The sequence below is a fragment of the Drosophila sulfurigaster genome, chromosome 3 (assembly GCF_023558435.1).
Source record: "Drosophila sulfurigaster albostrigata strain 15112-1811.04 chromosome 3, ASM2355843v2, whole genome shotgun sequence".
Classification (NCBI taxonomy): Eukaryota; Metazoa; Arthropoda; class Insecta; order Diptera; family Drosophilidae; genus Drosophila; species Drosophila sulfurigaster.
In genome coordinates, this window is record NC_084883.1 from 35461937 (window position 1) to 35476962 (window position 15026).

Genomic DNA, 15026 nt, shown 5'->3' on the forward strand with positions numbered 1-15026 from the left:
ATTTTGTTTTCCATACTAATCAAGTAATCGTAGAAACGTTTGCTGTTAACTCAAAACAATATAAATAGACAATAGATCCAAAAAGTATAGCATTCAAAATGTTTGCTGCTTTAAAAAATTCCTTAACTTTGCAGCTAAATCGTTGTGCAATTCAAACGGCAACTCGAGGGTATGCCCAGAAGGCTGAACGATTTAAATGGTAAGTTATTAATTATGGAATTTCAGCTATTATCAGGAATTACGTGTTCTTAGGTGCCAACAGGAATATGCACCACCCAAAGCAATCCTAGCTGATGGGAAAGAAATGCCACTTATAGGACTTGGCACTTGGCTGGTAAGTTTGCTTTCTACTATAATCCAAATATCTTTGAGATTCAAGTTATATAGTATTTATTTAAAGACTAAATTTCAAAGCACAAGCTCGCTAAATTATGATGAATAAAATTCCGCAATTAATTGCAATACAATCATGCGTTTATCGCACTATTAAAAGCCTACGGCTTTGTTTCCTCGAATATTGTGCACTCAAAGAGAGACAGGCGGAAACTTTGAATTCGATTGCACAACCAACGTATGTTTCTAGCGATATATATTATTATTTCTTATCGATCGCACATCTGTTATCGACTATTTTTTTTGTGAAAGCAGCAAAGCTTTACAAAAGCCCAGTCGAGCTTTTGATTGGCGTATAAAAGCGGCAAACAGCTGTCGGTCGTCGATTAGTTCTTTGCTTGTCGCGCACATCAAATATTTAATAAGTATTTGAATTCTTTACTATATCCTTTACAAGGGCAAAAAATATAAACGTTACGTGCAAAATGGCTAGCAAAGTGCCAACCGTCAAACTAAACAGTGGTCACAGTATTCCCATCATTGGTCTAGGAACCTGGAATGTAAGTACAATACAAAAACAAATATTTAGTTACGAAAGACATATGTATGTGAGTATAATGTGTACGTGTAGACTACAAATAGGCATGTGGTAGTTAGTTCTAAGCGTGTAATTTTCCGTTCATTATTTATTTGTATTCTGTGGCGAAAATTAGAACTAGCTCTGCACGCGTCGCGCAGCTGATAATTTGCCGGCAACGGCGTCTCTGCTTTTCGCCGGCTGCTGTGTGTGCGTTTGTGAGTGTGGTAATTTTGCTTGTATGAGTAAAGCTCTGCGTGGGTGTGTTTGGGCTGAAGCGGCGTTCATGTAAATGGCGATAGTAGGACAATCTCAAAATGTACCAGGAAATATGTATATAATTATTTATTTGCATACATTTGTTATATATATATACGTAGTTATTTTCTACCCCAAGGTGACCTCTCGCAACTTTTAAAATGATAGTGGAAATTTTTTAAAACTTGCCCGTCAGCTCTCTTAAATTATGTGAAGTACAGATACACATACAAACATACATGCATGAACACACATAAGTGGCCGACATCTTGCATTAAGCTCGAAATCAAATTGATAAATGCTCTTATCTAGACTCTTTTAATGCTTGTTCCTCAAACAACTAACATACCCAGCACTCGAGAAACCTAAAGTGCATATGTGGCACGTAGTAAATCAGTAAATAGTTATAAAAACGGATTACTCCAGGGTATAAAACAAGAAAATGATTATTAGAAACGTTCCCTACATAACATTTTTTAGGTCATTCTATTTATTTTTTTTTTGGAAAGTTTATAATTTGGAGTGCTTAAATTTTAGAGGGCCTGTTCCGTTCTAAATTTAGTTTGCTTTAGAGGTGGCGAATTTACCCTTGGTGGCGAATTTACCCTTGCTGCTGATTAGTGTGACGTCAAGCACCTGATAAGCTGATAATCGAATTTTCATTTCATCTCGAATCACGCTCCTCTAAAATGAAAGTCAAGCCAATCCAGACCAATCCAATTAGTAGAGGCTTTAAAATATATTGTGAAAAAATGACCTTCGACACTATGGGAGATAATTCATATTAAACTGTCATAATTTCATCTAATTGAATTTTTACATGAATATGAGAATTTCTGCTAAAGACTTGATTCTACTCTTGTGATTTTCAGAGCCCTCCCGGCCAAGTGGTTGAGGCTGTAAAAACTGCCATCGATGTTGGATATCGTCACATTGACTGCGCCTACGTCTATCAAAATGAGGCTGAGGTCGGAGCCGGAATTGAAGCCAAGATTAAGGAGGGCGCTGTCAAGCGGTAAAACATATTCGCTTCTCTAATTTTGTATTTATTTTACTGAGAATTTATCTTTTGGTTTCAGCGAGGATCTCTTCATTACCAGCAAGTTGTGGAATACATTCCATCGCCCGGATTTGGTGAGATCCGCTTGTGAGAACACACTGGACTTGTTGAAGTTGAAGTATTTGGATCTGTACTTGATTCACTGGCCTATGGGATACAAGTCGGGATGCGAACTATTCCCAGTCGATAAGGATGGCAAAACTCTTTACTCGCCCGATGATTACGTTGACACCTGGAAGGAAATGGAGAAACTTGTCAAGGATGGCTTGGTCAAATCTATTGGCGTTTCCAATTTCAACAAGAACCAAATTGAACGTGTCCTGGCGGTTGCCACAATTCCACCAGCCACAAATCAAGTGGAGTGCCATCCATATTTGACGCAGAAGAAACTTGCTGAGTTCTGTAAATCAAAGGATATTACCATTACTGCCTACAGTCCATTGGGTAGCCCCAACCGTCCTTGGGCCAAGGAAGGTGATCCGGTCATTTTGGAGGAAGAAGCGGTAAGCCAAACAATGACTTTGACACAATAGAAGGTTAACTGATTGTAATGTCCTTTTCAGATCAAGAAAATTGCTGCAAACAAGAAGAAGACTGCTGGCCAGATTTTGATTCGCTATCAAATCCAACGCGGTAACATTGTCATACCAAAGTCTGTGACCAAGGATCGCATCGAATCGAACTTCAAGGTCTTCGACTTCGAGCTGACCGATGAGGAAATCAAGACTATTGAAGGATTCGAGTGCAATGGCCGCCTGGTGCCCCTGTTGAAGTAAGTAGACTTGGTTTTTGATTGATTTATTTGAAATTCGAGTAGTTAGTGTGTCAAAGGAATTCTGGATTATAAATCTTTACATTATTATTATTTCTTAACAATTATTTAGCGTTGGCGATCATAAGCACTATCCATTTAACGACGAGTATTAGGTTCGATCTGCAAGAAACCAGTCGATCAAAATGATATGTGTATACAACTAGTTAAGTAAATATTCTGGCAAAAACTAACATCGGTTTCACATGAGAAGACATCCAATACCGACGTATGTTTAATTTACCTACTCTACGGCCTATTATGTTCTTGTTTATCTTTGCTATTGTGGCTTTTAAACTTTTGCCTGCTTCCCTCCCACACTCTTGTTTGTATAAGATCTCTATAGTAGAAGAATGCTTCACTAACAAATTAGTTTATTTTAATATTTCGTAAGCTTTCCATTGTTGATTAATAACCTAAGAAAATAAATATTATCAACCGACTAATAAGATCCTTTCTCAATATTTTTCAGTCAATTCGGCCACCCTCACCATCCATTTGAGAAAGATGAGTTTTAATTGGACAACCCACGAGTTAATGATTGTTTTGATAAACCTTACACACATTACACATGTGCTATACACAATATACTATATACACATATTATTGAAATAAGAGAATAAATATGCTGGCATAATTATGATAATTATAATATGCTGAGAAAGAATTCAAATAAACAAGGCTATTGTCTATTCAACACGCTCCCGAATTTTTGGCAAATGCAGCCGAAGATCTGACGTCTTAGACGTATACTATATGTGTATCCATAACTTACGTAAAGTTGAAAGTCTGATAATTGTTTAATCTAAGCTTAATGCAAATATTTAGCACATCTGTTTTGAATTCTTTGCCAAACTGTGAACTGTTATGGGATCACAATTTGCGGCGTCAAGTATCTAATATATCATTATTTTCGGCACAGAACAATGCGAGAACCAAATGTTTTTGAGCAATATCATATTTGCCTAACTGCACAAAAGCATCTAGGCAAATATCTAAATTATTATTTAGAAAACACATTTGGCTAACACTTGGTAAGGTATAAAAGGAGCTAAATCTGTCAATTTCGCCAACAGTTAAAGTGGAGGTCTAGCTATTGGTAGATCATGCGGTTATATTCTATCGCTCTTTTGGGCGTATTCGTGGCACTCGTTGCCGGTGCTCATATCCATGACGGAACAGAAGTGAGCTCATCTCAGGAGCTACAGCCCCAAACGGCAACTCGTACCGGTCCGTGTTGTGAAAGTGTTCGACAAACTCTTCTTGAGATACGAAAGGATATTCGTTTGTGGCTCTTAGATCGTCTTTTCGGCAAATTAATACTTGTTCACGACGCTGAAATTGCCGGAGCTGCTCCTTGTGCTAAAAATCACCAAACCTCCGGCCAAAGTAGTGGATCTTTGCAATTTGATAAAATTCTTAACGATATTAAAAGGGCAATGCCTCACAATGACAGAACTTCCAGTCGGTTTGATAATCTGATTAGTCGTGGAAAGAATAATCAATCGAGCTCAACAACATCAGCGACCACCTCAATAAAAACTGAATCCTCCGAGTCATCGGGATCTCATTCTGGAAATTTCATTGGTAATGGCAATACCCACCAATCAAGAACCACTACGACAACAAGATCTGATCAGGCTACACAATCTGGATCATCAGAAGATCCAATTATAAATGAAAATAACCACTCCAAACAATCCAACTCAACAACTACTATTACAACTTCAGAAGAATCGAAGCAGTCTATTCCATCCTTGGATCTTAATGTAAATGAAGGTTTTAGCTCGGACGATCAAAATAGTCAATCTAGCTCTTCCTCATCAACTACAACGGTTGTTAAATCCAGTCGCCGTAATAAGAGTGGTCGCAGGAAAAATTCAAAACATGGCAAAAAAGGGTGGAAAAATTGGCACCGTTCCTCTACTAAGAGAGATGGGTATTCAAAAGAAATTGATTCCAAACAAAATCCCAATCAATCCGATGTAGATATTGAAAATACAGATTCCAATTCCTATTTAACATGGGAAAAAGAACATGTCAAATATGGTAATAAACTTAAATTTCCATCGTCTGAAAAACACGCTAATTATAGAAATGGGCGTCGAAGCAGAAATAAAAAATGGTCCAAGACAACAAAAACTACAAAAAATTCAGGATGGAAAAAAAACAAATCCAAATCTGGCTCAACTTCTGGTACAACATCCATAACAAAGTCTGAAAGACCTAATAATACCGGAAATCAGTCTGGCTCGACAACAACTACAACGACAACCACCTCTGAAGAATCCAATGCTTCCTCGGATCCTGTTGTGCATGTAACTTCAAACACCGGAAACCAATCTGGCTCGACAACAACTTCGACGACAACCACCTCTGAAGAATCCAATGCTTCCTCAGACCCAGTTGTTGAAGAATCTTCAAATACCGCCGTTGATTCAGGTAACCAGTCTGGCTCGACAACAACCACAACGACAACCACCTCTGAAGAATCCAATGCTTCCTCAGACCCAGTTGTTGAAGAATCTTCAAATACCGCCGTTGATTCAGGTAACCAGTCTGGCCCGACAACTACTACCACGACTACCACCTCTGAAGAATCCAATGCTTCCTCGGATCCTGTTGTGGATGTAACTTCAAACACCGGAAACCAGTCTGGCTCGACAACTACTTCCACAACAACCACCTCCAAAGAATCTAATGCTTCCTCAGACCCAGTTGTTGAAGAATCTTCAAATACCGCCGTTGATTCAGGTAACCAGTCTGGCTCGACAACTACTACCACGACTACCACCTCTGAAGAATCCAATGCTTCCTCGGATCCTGTTGTGGATGTAACTTCAAACACCGGAAACCAGTCTGGCTCGACAACAACCACAACGACAACCACCTCTGAAGAATCCAATGCTTCCTCGGATCCTGTTGTGGATGTAACTTCAAACACAGGAAACCAGTCTGGCTCGACAACTACTACCACAACAATAACTTCCGAAGAATCTAATGCTTCCTCAGACCCAGTTGTTGAAGAATCTTCAAATACCGCCGTTGATTCAGGTAACCAGTCTGGCTCGACAACTACTACCACGACAACCACCTCTGACGAATCCAATGCTTCTTCGGATCCTGTTGTGGATGTAACTTCAAACACCGGAAACCAGTCTGGCTCGACAACAACCACAACGACAACCACCTCTGAAGAATCCAATGCTTCCTCGGATCCTGTTGTGGATGTAACTTCAAACACCGGAAACCAGTCTGGCTCGACAACAACTTCGACGACAACCACCTCCGAAGAATCAATGCTTCACCAGACCCAGTTGTTGAAGAATCTTCAAATACCGCCGTTGATTCAGGTAACCAGTCTGGCTCGACAACAACCACAACGACAACCACCTCTGAAGAATCCAATGCTTCCTCGGATCCTGTTGTGGATGTAACTTCAAACACAGGAAACCACTCTGGCTCGACAACTACTACCACAACAATAACTTCCGAAGAATCTAATGCTTCCTCAGACCCAGTTGTTGAAGAATCTTCAAATACCGCCGTTGATTCAGGTAACCAGTCTGGCTCGACAACAACCACAACGACAACCACCTCTGAAGAATCCAATGCTTCCTCGGATCCTGTTGTGGATGTAACTTCAAACACAGGAAACCAGTCTGGCTCGACAACTACTACCACAACAATAACTTCCGAAGAATCTAATGCTTCCTCAGACCCAGTTGTTGAAGAATCTTCAAATACCGCCGTTGATTCAGGTAACCAGTCTGGCTCGACAACTACTACCACGACAACCACCTCTGACGAATCCAATGCTTCTTCGGATCCTGTTGTGGATGTAACTTCAAACACCGGAAACCAGTCTGGCTCGACAACAACCACAACGACAACCACCTCTGAAGAATCCAATGCTTCCTCGGATCCTGTTGTGGATGTAACTTCAAACACCGGAAACCAGTCTGGCTCGACAACAACTTCGACGACAACCACCTCCGAAGAATCCAATGCTTCACCAGACCCAGTTGTTGAAGAATCTTCAAATACCGCCGTTGATTCAGGTAACCAGTCTGGCTCGACAACAACCACAACGACAACCACCTCTGAAGAATCCAATGCTTCCTCGGATCCTGTTGTGGATGTAACTTCAAACACAGGAAACCAGTCTGGCTCGACAACTACTACCACAACAATAACTTCCGAAGAATCTAATGCTTCCTCAGACCCAGTTGTTGAAGAATCTTCAAATACCGCCGTTGATTCAGGTAACCAGTCTGGCTCGACAACAACCACAACGACAACCACCTCTGAAGAATCCAATACTTCCTCGAATCCTGTTGTGGATGTAACTTCAAACACCGGAAACCAGTCTGGCTCGACAACAACTTCGACGACAACCACCTCTGAAGAATCCAATGCTTCCTCAGACCCAGTCGTTGAAAAATCTTCAAATACCGCCGTTGATTCAGGTAACCAGTCTGGCTCGACAACTACTACCACGACAACCACCTCTGACGAATCCAATGCTTCTTCGGATCCTGTTGTGGATGTAACTTCAAACACCGGAAACCAGTCTGGCTCTACAACAACCACAACGACAACCACCTCTGAAGAATCCAATGCTTCCTCAGACCCAGTTGTTGAAGAATCTTCAAATACCGCCGTTGATTCAGGTAACCAGTCTGGCTCGACAACTACTACCACATCTGACGAATCCAATGCTTCCTCGGATCCTGTTGTGGATGTAACTTCAAACACAGGAAACCAGTCTGGCTCCACAACTACTTCCACAACAACCACCTCCGAAGAATCTAATGCCTCCTCAGACCCAGTTGTTGAAGAATCTTCAAATACCGCCGTTGATTCAGGTAACCAGTCTGGCTCGACAACAACCACAACGACAACCACCTCTGAAGAATCCAATGCTTCCTCGGATCCTGTTGTGGATGTAACTTCCAACACCGGAAACCAGTCTGGCTCGACAACAACTTCGACGACAACCACCTCCGAAGAATCCAATGCTTCATCAGACCCTGTTGTTGAAGAATCTTCAAATACCGCCGTTGATTCAAGTAACCAGTCTGGCTCGACAACAACCACAACGACAACCACCTCTGAAGAATCCAATGCTTCCACGGATCCTGTTGTGGATGTAACTTCAAACACAGGAAACCAGTCTGGCTCGACAACTACTTCCACAACAACCACCTCCGAAGAATCTAATGCTTCCTCAGACCCAGTTGTTGAAGAATCTTCAAATACCGCCGTTGATTCAGGTAACCAGTCTGTCTCGACAACAACCACAACGACAACCACCTCTGAAGAATCCAATGCTTCCTCGGATCCTGTTGTGGATGTAACTTCAAACACAGGAAACCAGTCTGGCTCGACAACAACTTCGACGACAACCACCTCCGAAGAATCCAATGCTTCATCAGACCCAATTGTTGAAGAATCTTCAAATACCGCCGTTGATTCAGGTAACCAGTCTGGCTCGACAACTACTACCACGACAACCACCTCTGAAGAATTCAATGCTTCCTCGGATCCTGTTGTGGATGTAACTTCAAACACCGGAAACCAGTCTGGCTCGACAACCACCTCCGAAGAATCCAATGCTTCCTCAGACCCAGTTGTTGAAGAATCTTCAAATACCGCCGTTGATTCAGGTAACCAGTCTGGCTCGACAACAACCACAACGACAACCACCTCTGAAGAATCCAATACTTCCTCGAATCCTGTTGTGGATGTAACTTCAAACACAGGAAACCAGTCTGGCTCGACAACTACTACCACAACAACCACCTCCGAAGAATCTAATGCTTCCTCAGACCCAGTTGTTGAAGAATCTTCAAGTACCGCCGTTGATTCAGGTAACCAGTCTGGCTCGACAACAACCACAACGACAACCACCTCTGAAGAATCCAATGCTTCCTCGGATCCTGTTGTGGATGTAACTTCAAACACCGGAAACCAGTCTGGCTCGACAACAACTTCGACGACAACCACCTCTGAAGAATCCAATGCTTCCTCAGACCCAGTTGTTGAAGAATCTTCAAATACCGCCGTTGATTCAGGTAACCAGTCTGGCTCGACAACAACCACAACGACAACCACCTCTGAAGAATCCAATGCTTCCTCGGATGCTGTTGTGGATGTAACTTCCAACACCGGAAACCAGTCTGGCTCGACAACAACTTCGACGACAACCACCTCCGAAGAATCCAATGCTTCATCAGACCCTGTTGTTGAAGAATCTTCAAATACCGCCGTTGATTCAAGTAACCAGTCTGGCTCGACAACAACCACAACGACAACCACCTCTGAAGAATCCAATGCTTCTTCGGATCCTGTTGTGGATGTAACTTCAAACACAGGAAACCAGTCTGGCTCGACAACTACTTCCACAACAACCACCTCCGAAGAATCCAATGCTTCATCAGACCCAATTGTTGAAGAATCTTCAAATACCGCCGTTGATTCAGGTAACCAGTCTGGCTCGACAACAACCACAACGACAACCACCTCTGAAGAATCCAATGCTTCCTCGGATCCTGTTGTGGATGTAACTTCAAACACCGGAAACCAGTCTGGCTCGACAACAACTTCGACGACAACCACCTCCGAAGAATCCAATGCTTCCTCAGACCCAATTGTTGAAGAATCTTCAAATACCGCCGTTGATTCAGGTAACCAGTCTGGCTCGACAACTACTACCACGACAATCACCTCTGAAGAATCCAATGCTTCCTCGGATCCTGTTGTGGATGTAACTTCAAACACCGGAAACCAGTCTGGCTCTACAACAACCACAACGACAACCACCTCTGAAGAATCCAATGCTTCCTCGGATCCTGTTGTGGATGTAACTTCAAACACCGGAAACCAGTCTGGCTCGACAACCACCTCCGAAGAATCCAATGCTTCCTCAGACCCAGTTGTTGAAGAATCTTCAAATACCGCCGTTGATTCAGGTAACCAGTCTGGCTCGACAACAACCACAACGACAACCACCTCTGAAGAATCCAATACTTCCTCGAATCCTGTTGTGGATGTAACTTCAAACACAGGAAACCAGTCTGGCTCGACAACTACTACCACAACAACCACCTCCGAAGAATCCAATGCTTCCTCAGACCCAGTCGTTGAAGAATCTTCAAATACCGCCGTTGATTCAGGTAACCAGTCTGGCTCGACAACAACCACAACGACAACCACCTCTGAAGAATCCAATGCTTCCTCGGATCCTGTTGTGGATGTAACTTCAAACACCGGAAACCAGTCTGGCTCGACAACAACTTCGACGACAACCACCTCCGTAGAATCCAATGCTTCATCAGACCCTGTTGTTGAAGAATCTTCAAATACCGCCGTTGATTCAAGTAACCAGTCTGGCTCGACAACAACCACAACGACAACCACCTCTGAAGAATCCAATGCTTCCACGGATCCTGTTGTGGATGTAACTTCAAACACAGGAAACCAGTCTGGCTCGACAACTACTTCCACAACAACCACCTCCGAAGAATCTAATGCTTCCTCAGACCCAGTTGTTGAAGAATCTTCAAATACCGCCGTTGATTCAGGTAACCAGTCTGGCTCGACAACAACCACAACGACAACCACCTCTGAAGAATCCAATGCTTCCACGGATCCTGTTGTGGATGTAACTTCAAACACAGGAAACCAGTCTGGCTCGACAACTACTTCCACAACAACCACCTCTGAAGAATCCAATGCTTCCTCGGATCCTGTTGTGGATGTAACTTCAAACACAGGAAACCAGTCTGGCTCGACAACAACTTCGACGACAACCACCTCCGAAGAATCCAATGCTTCATCAGACCCAATTGTTGAAGAATCTTCAAATACCGCCGTTGATTCAGGTAACCAGTCTGGCTCGACAACTACTACCACGACAACCACCTCTGAAGAATCCAATGCTTCCTCGGATCCTGTTGTGGATGTAACTTCAAACACCGGAAACCAGTCTGGTTCGACAACAACCACAACGACAACCACCTCTGAAGAATCCAATGCTTCCTCGGATCCTGTTGTGGATGTAACTTCAAACACCGGAAACCAGTCTGGCTCGACAACCACCTCCGAAGAATCCAATGCTTCCTCAGACCCAGTTGTTGAAGAATCTTCAAATACCGCCGTTAATTCAGGTAACCAATCTGGCTCGACAACAACCACAACGACAACCACCTCTGAAGAATCCAATACATCCTCGAATCCTGTTGTGGATGTAACTTCAAACACAGGAAACCAGTCTGGCTCGACAACTACTACCACAACAACCACCTCCGAAGAATCTAATGCTTCCTCAGACCCAGTCGTTGAAGAATCTTCAAATACCGCCGTTGATTCAGGTAACCAGTCTGGCTCGACAACAACCACAACGACAACCACCTCTGAAGAATCCAATGCTTCCTCGGATCCTGTTGTGGATGTAACTTCAAGCACAGGAAACCAGTCTGGCTCGACAACAACTTCGACGACAACCACCTCCGAAGAATCCAATGCTTCATCAGACCCAATTGTTGAAGAATCTTCAAATACCGCCGTTGATTCAGGTAACCAGTCTGGCTCGACAACTACTACCACGACAACCACCTCTGAAGAATCCAATGCTTCCTCGGATCCTGTTGTGGATGTAACTTCAAACACAGGAAACCAGTCTGGCTCGACAACAACCACAACGACAACCACCTCTGAAGAATCCAATGCTTCCTCAGACCCAGTTGTTGAAGAATCTTCAAATACCGCCGTTGATTCAGGTAACCAGTCTGGCTCGACAACTACTTCCACGACAACCACCTCTGAAGAATCCAATGCTTCCTCGGATCCTGTTGTGGATGTAACTTCAAACACCGGAAACCAGTCTGGCTCGACAACAACCACAACGACAACCACCTCTGAAGAATCCAATGCTTCCTCGGATCCTGTTGTAGATGTAACTTCAAACACCGGAAACCAGTCTGGCTCGACAAAAACTTCGACGACAACCATCTCCGTAGAATCCAATGCTTCTTCAGACCCAATTGTTGAAGAATCTTCAAATACCGCCGTTGATTCAGGTAACCAGTCTGGCTCGACAACAACCACAACGACAACCACCTCTGAAGAATCCAATGCTTCTTCGGATCCTGTTGTGGATGTAACTTCAAACACAGGAAACCAGTCTGGCTCGACAACAACCACAACGACAACCACCTCTGAAGAATCCAATGCTTCCTCGGATCCTGTTGTGGATGTAACTTCAAACACCGGAAACCAGTCTGGCTCGACAACCACCTCTGAAGAATCCAATGCTTCCTCAGACCCAGTTGTTGAAGAATCTTCAAATACCGCCGTTGATTCAGGTAACCAGTCTGGCTCGACAACTACTACCACGACAACCACCTCCGAAGAATCCAATGCTTCCTCAGACCCAGTTGTTGAAGAATCTGCAAATACCGCCGTTGATTCAGGTAACCAGTCTGGCTCGACAACTACTACCACGACAACCACCTCTGGCGAATCCAATGCTTCCTCGGATCCTGTTGTGGATGTAACTTCAAACACCGGAAACCAGTCTGGCTCGACAACAACCACAACGACAACCACCTCTGAAGAATCCAATGCTTCCTCGGATCCTGTTGTAGATGTAACTTCAAACACCGGAAACCAGTCTGGCTCGACGGTAACCACAACGACAACCACCTCTGAAGAATCCAATGCTTCTTCGGATCCTGTTGTGGATGTAACTTCAAACTCCGGAAACCAATCTGGTTCGACAACAACCACAACGGCAACCACCTCTGAAGAATCGAATGTGTCCTCAGGCCCAGTTGTTGAAGAATCTGCAAACACTTCAGTTGATTCCGGAAACCAATCTGGTTCGACGGCAACCACAACGACAACAACCTCTGAAGAATCCAATGCTTCCTCGGATCCTGTTGTGGATGTAACTTCAAACACCGGAAACCAGTCTGGCTCGACAACTACTACCACGACAACCACCTCGGAAGAATCCAATGCTTCCTCAGACCCAGTTGTAGAAGAATCTGCAAATACCGCCGTTGATTCAGGTAACCAGTCTGGCTCGACAGCAACCACAACGACAACCACCTCTGAAGAATCCAATGCTTCCTCTGATCCTGTTGTGGATGTAACTTCAAACAGCGGAAATCATTCTGCCTTGACAACTACTACCACGACAACCACCTCCGAAGGATCCAATGCTTCCTCAGACCCAGTTGTTGAAGAATCTTCAAATACCGTTGTTGATTCAGGTAACCAGTCTGGCTCGACAGCAACCACAACGACAACTACTTCGGAACAATCTAATGCTTCCTCAGACCCAGTTGTTGAAGGATCTTCAAATTCTGCCGTTAATTCCGGATTCCAATCTGGCTCGACAACAACAACCTCCGAGCAATCTAATGCGTCCTCAGCGCCTGTTTCGGAAGTAACCTCAAACAACGGCCATCAATCTGGCTCGACAAAAACCACAACGACAATAATCTCTAAAGAATCTAATGCATCTTCAGAACCAGCTGTGAAAGAAATATCAAATTCTGTTAATTCCGGCAAAACTCAACAGTCTGGTTCCACAACTACCTCAACGACAACAACCACTTCCAGTTCAGGTGGCATTGTTGGCGGCCACTCGCAACCATCTAACATTGATTCAGGCTCAACCGTTTCTGGGGGATCTTCAAAAACTAGTTCTTCATCTTCAACCATAAAAAGAGGCTCTCGTTCTACAACAACTACAACAACTGTTGTTAAAGGAAGACCACAGTCTGGTAATGATAAGTCGAGCTCTAGTACCGTTGTAAATCCAGGTGGTTCTCAGTCGTCCGCTACGTCGAAGACTTGGTCTAGTTCATCAACTAAGACTACGAGTCCGACTATCCAAGTGATTAGAAATGGCGGCAGCCATAGTGGTACCAATACTGGAACTCATACATCGCACACTTGGACGAAACATTCCAGCTCAACCAATGGCAATACTTACCAACAAGGTGTTCCCGGTGTTATTGGTAAGGTGATTCGGAGGGCTCAAGTAACCCTACCTTATGAAGCAAATGCTAGGAATGCCCGACGTACAGGAACCACATCGTGGTCTCGTCAAACTAGGACTACAACAACAGATGGAAGTGATAGCTCTGACTTGAATACTGGAAACACTGGAGTCAGATATAGCTCAGCTGGTACGACTGGAACTCAGTATGGAGGCAGCGCTTATCCATACTGGTGGGGTTCCCAAGGATGGATGGCACCAACATGGGGATATCCATATGGATCTGGATGGGGTGCTGCCGCATGGAATGGTCGTTATTTAACGAATTAAATATCATTTACGACAACTGTCATACTTGTAACTTGTGTAACAGTTATGTACGATCAGTATGACAGTTCTGTTCCTTAACGATTGTAAAATATATATGCATACAATATACATATGTTATTTACTTGCTCTTTATTTAACCGGAAAAGGGAAAGACATTAGAGGGACTTAATCAATATTGAGCTCAGCTAATTTTAGTTAACTCTAATATTCAAAGTTAAATAAAATATGTTAGCATATCTTAATTGTTAGCTCAACTGTTTCCCAACAAGAGGATTTTTAAGCATATCAAAGAGCAAATATACGTTTGCTCGCAGTTGAATAAATACATAACATTAATCTTAATATTTATTTAGGTTTCGCAAAAATTCTATTATTAAGACTAATATTTGATAATAAAAATGAACTTTTGATCATTGAAGCACATCGGGCCTCGTCACTTAATTGTTAATACGTCATCCGCAAATAAATAAATAAATTCAAATATATTTTGCAAACATATCGTTGCATTTGACAATTTCGATAAATTATGCGAATCATGCCTGACTATTGTACAGCAAAAGAAAAATGGGGTAACACTGGTGTGTTATGTGTTGGTTTGTGGCTATCAGATGTTCGCACAAGCTGACTTCAACCAGAAATTCCT

General features: G+C 43.0%; 3 protein-coding genes across 6 annotated transcripts in view; all 3 read left to right on the plus strand.

Annotated features, from left to right (window-relative positions):
* The window catches only part of LOC133845396 (EF-hand domain-containing family member B), a 59671-nt gene that overhangs the window by 15663 nt on the left and 28982 nt on the right, over positions 1-15026 (plus strand). The window lies entirely within an intron of this gene.
* On the plus strand, positions 46-3719 carry LOC133840518 (aldo-keto reductase family 1 member B1). Of its 4 annotated transcripts, XM_062272387.1 has the most exons (7): positions 46-199; positions 253-334; positions 2041-2183; positions 2248-2731; positions 2792-3000; positions 3113-3268; positions 3512-3719. In XM_062272387.1, the coding sequence occupies exons 1-6, from the start codon at positions 99-101 to the stop codon at positions 3153-3155; spliced, it is 1062 nt and encodes a 353-aa protein (XP_062128371.1). In that variant the 5' UTR covers positions 46-98; the 3' UTR covers positions 3156-3268; positions 3512-3719. The 4 variants fall into 4 exon arrangements, with proteins under 4 accessions (XP_062128371.1, XP_062128370.1, XP_062128373.1 ...); XM_062272386.1 differs by lacking the exon at positions 3113-3268; XM_062272389.1 differs by lacking the exons at positions 46-199; positions 253-334 and adding an exon at positions 717-893.
* LOC133840048 (serine-rich adhesin for platelets) lies at positions 3810-14491 on the plus strand. Its single transcript, XM_062271702.1, has 5 exons — positions 3810-6297; positions 6393-9873; positions 9946-10733; positions 10818-13555; positions 13589-14491. The coding sequence occupies exons 1-5, from the start codon at positions 4146-4148 to the stop codon at positions 14381-14383; spliced, it is 9954 nt and encodes a 3317-aa protein (XP_062127686.1). The 5' UTR covers positions 3810-4145; the 3' UTR covers positions 14384-14491.

Bases quoted from the DNA above. Each gene is read 5' to 3' on its own strand.
- LOC133840518 (XM_062272386.1), top strand. From the start codon at position 99: ATGTTTGCTGCTTTAAAAAATTCCTTAACTTTGCAGCTAAATCGTTGT. The intron at 200-252 runs GTAAGTTATTAA...ACGTGTTCTTAG, and splicing joins AAGGCTGAACGATTTAAATG to GTGCCAACAGGAATATGCAC. The intron at 2,184-2,247 runs GTAAAACATATT...TTTTGGTTTCAG, and splicing joins AAGGAGGGCGCTGTCAAGCG to CGAGGATCTCTTCATTACCA.
- LOC133840048 (XM_062271702.1), top strand. From the start codon at position 4,146: ATGCGGTTATATTCTATCGCTCTTTTGGGCGTATTCGTGGCACTCGTT. The intron at 6,298-6,392 runs GCTCGACAACAA...CCGTTGATTCAG, and splicing joins AAACACCGGAAACCAGTCTG to GTAACCAGTCTGGCTCGACA. The intron at 9,874-9,945 runs ATCCAATGCTTC...CTCGACAACCAC, and splicing joins ACGACAACCACCTCTGAAGA to CTCCGAAGAATCCAATGCTT.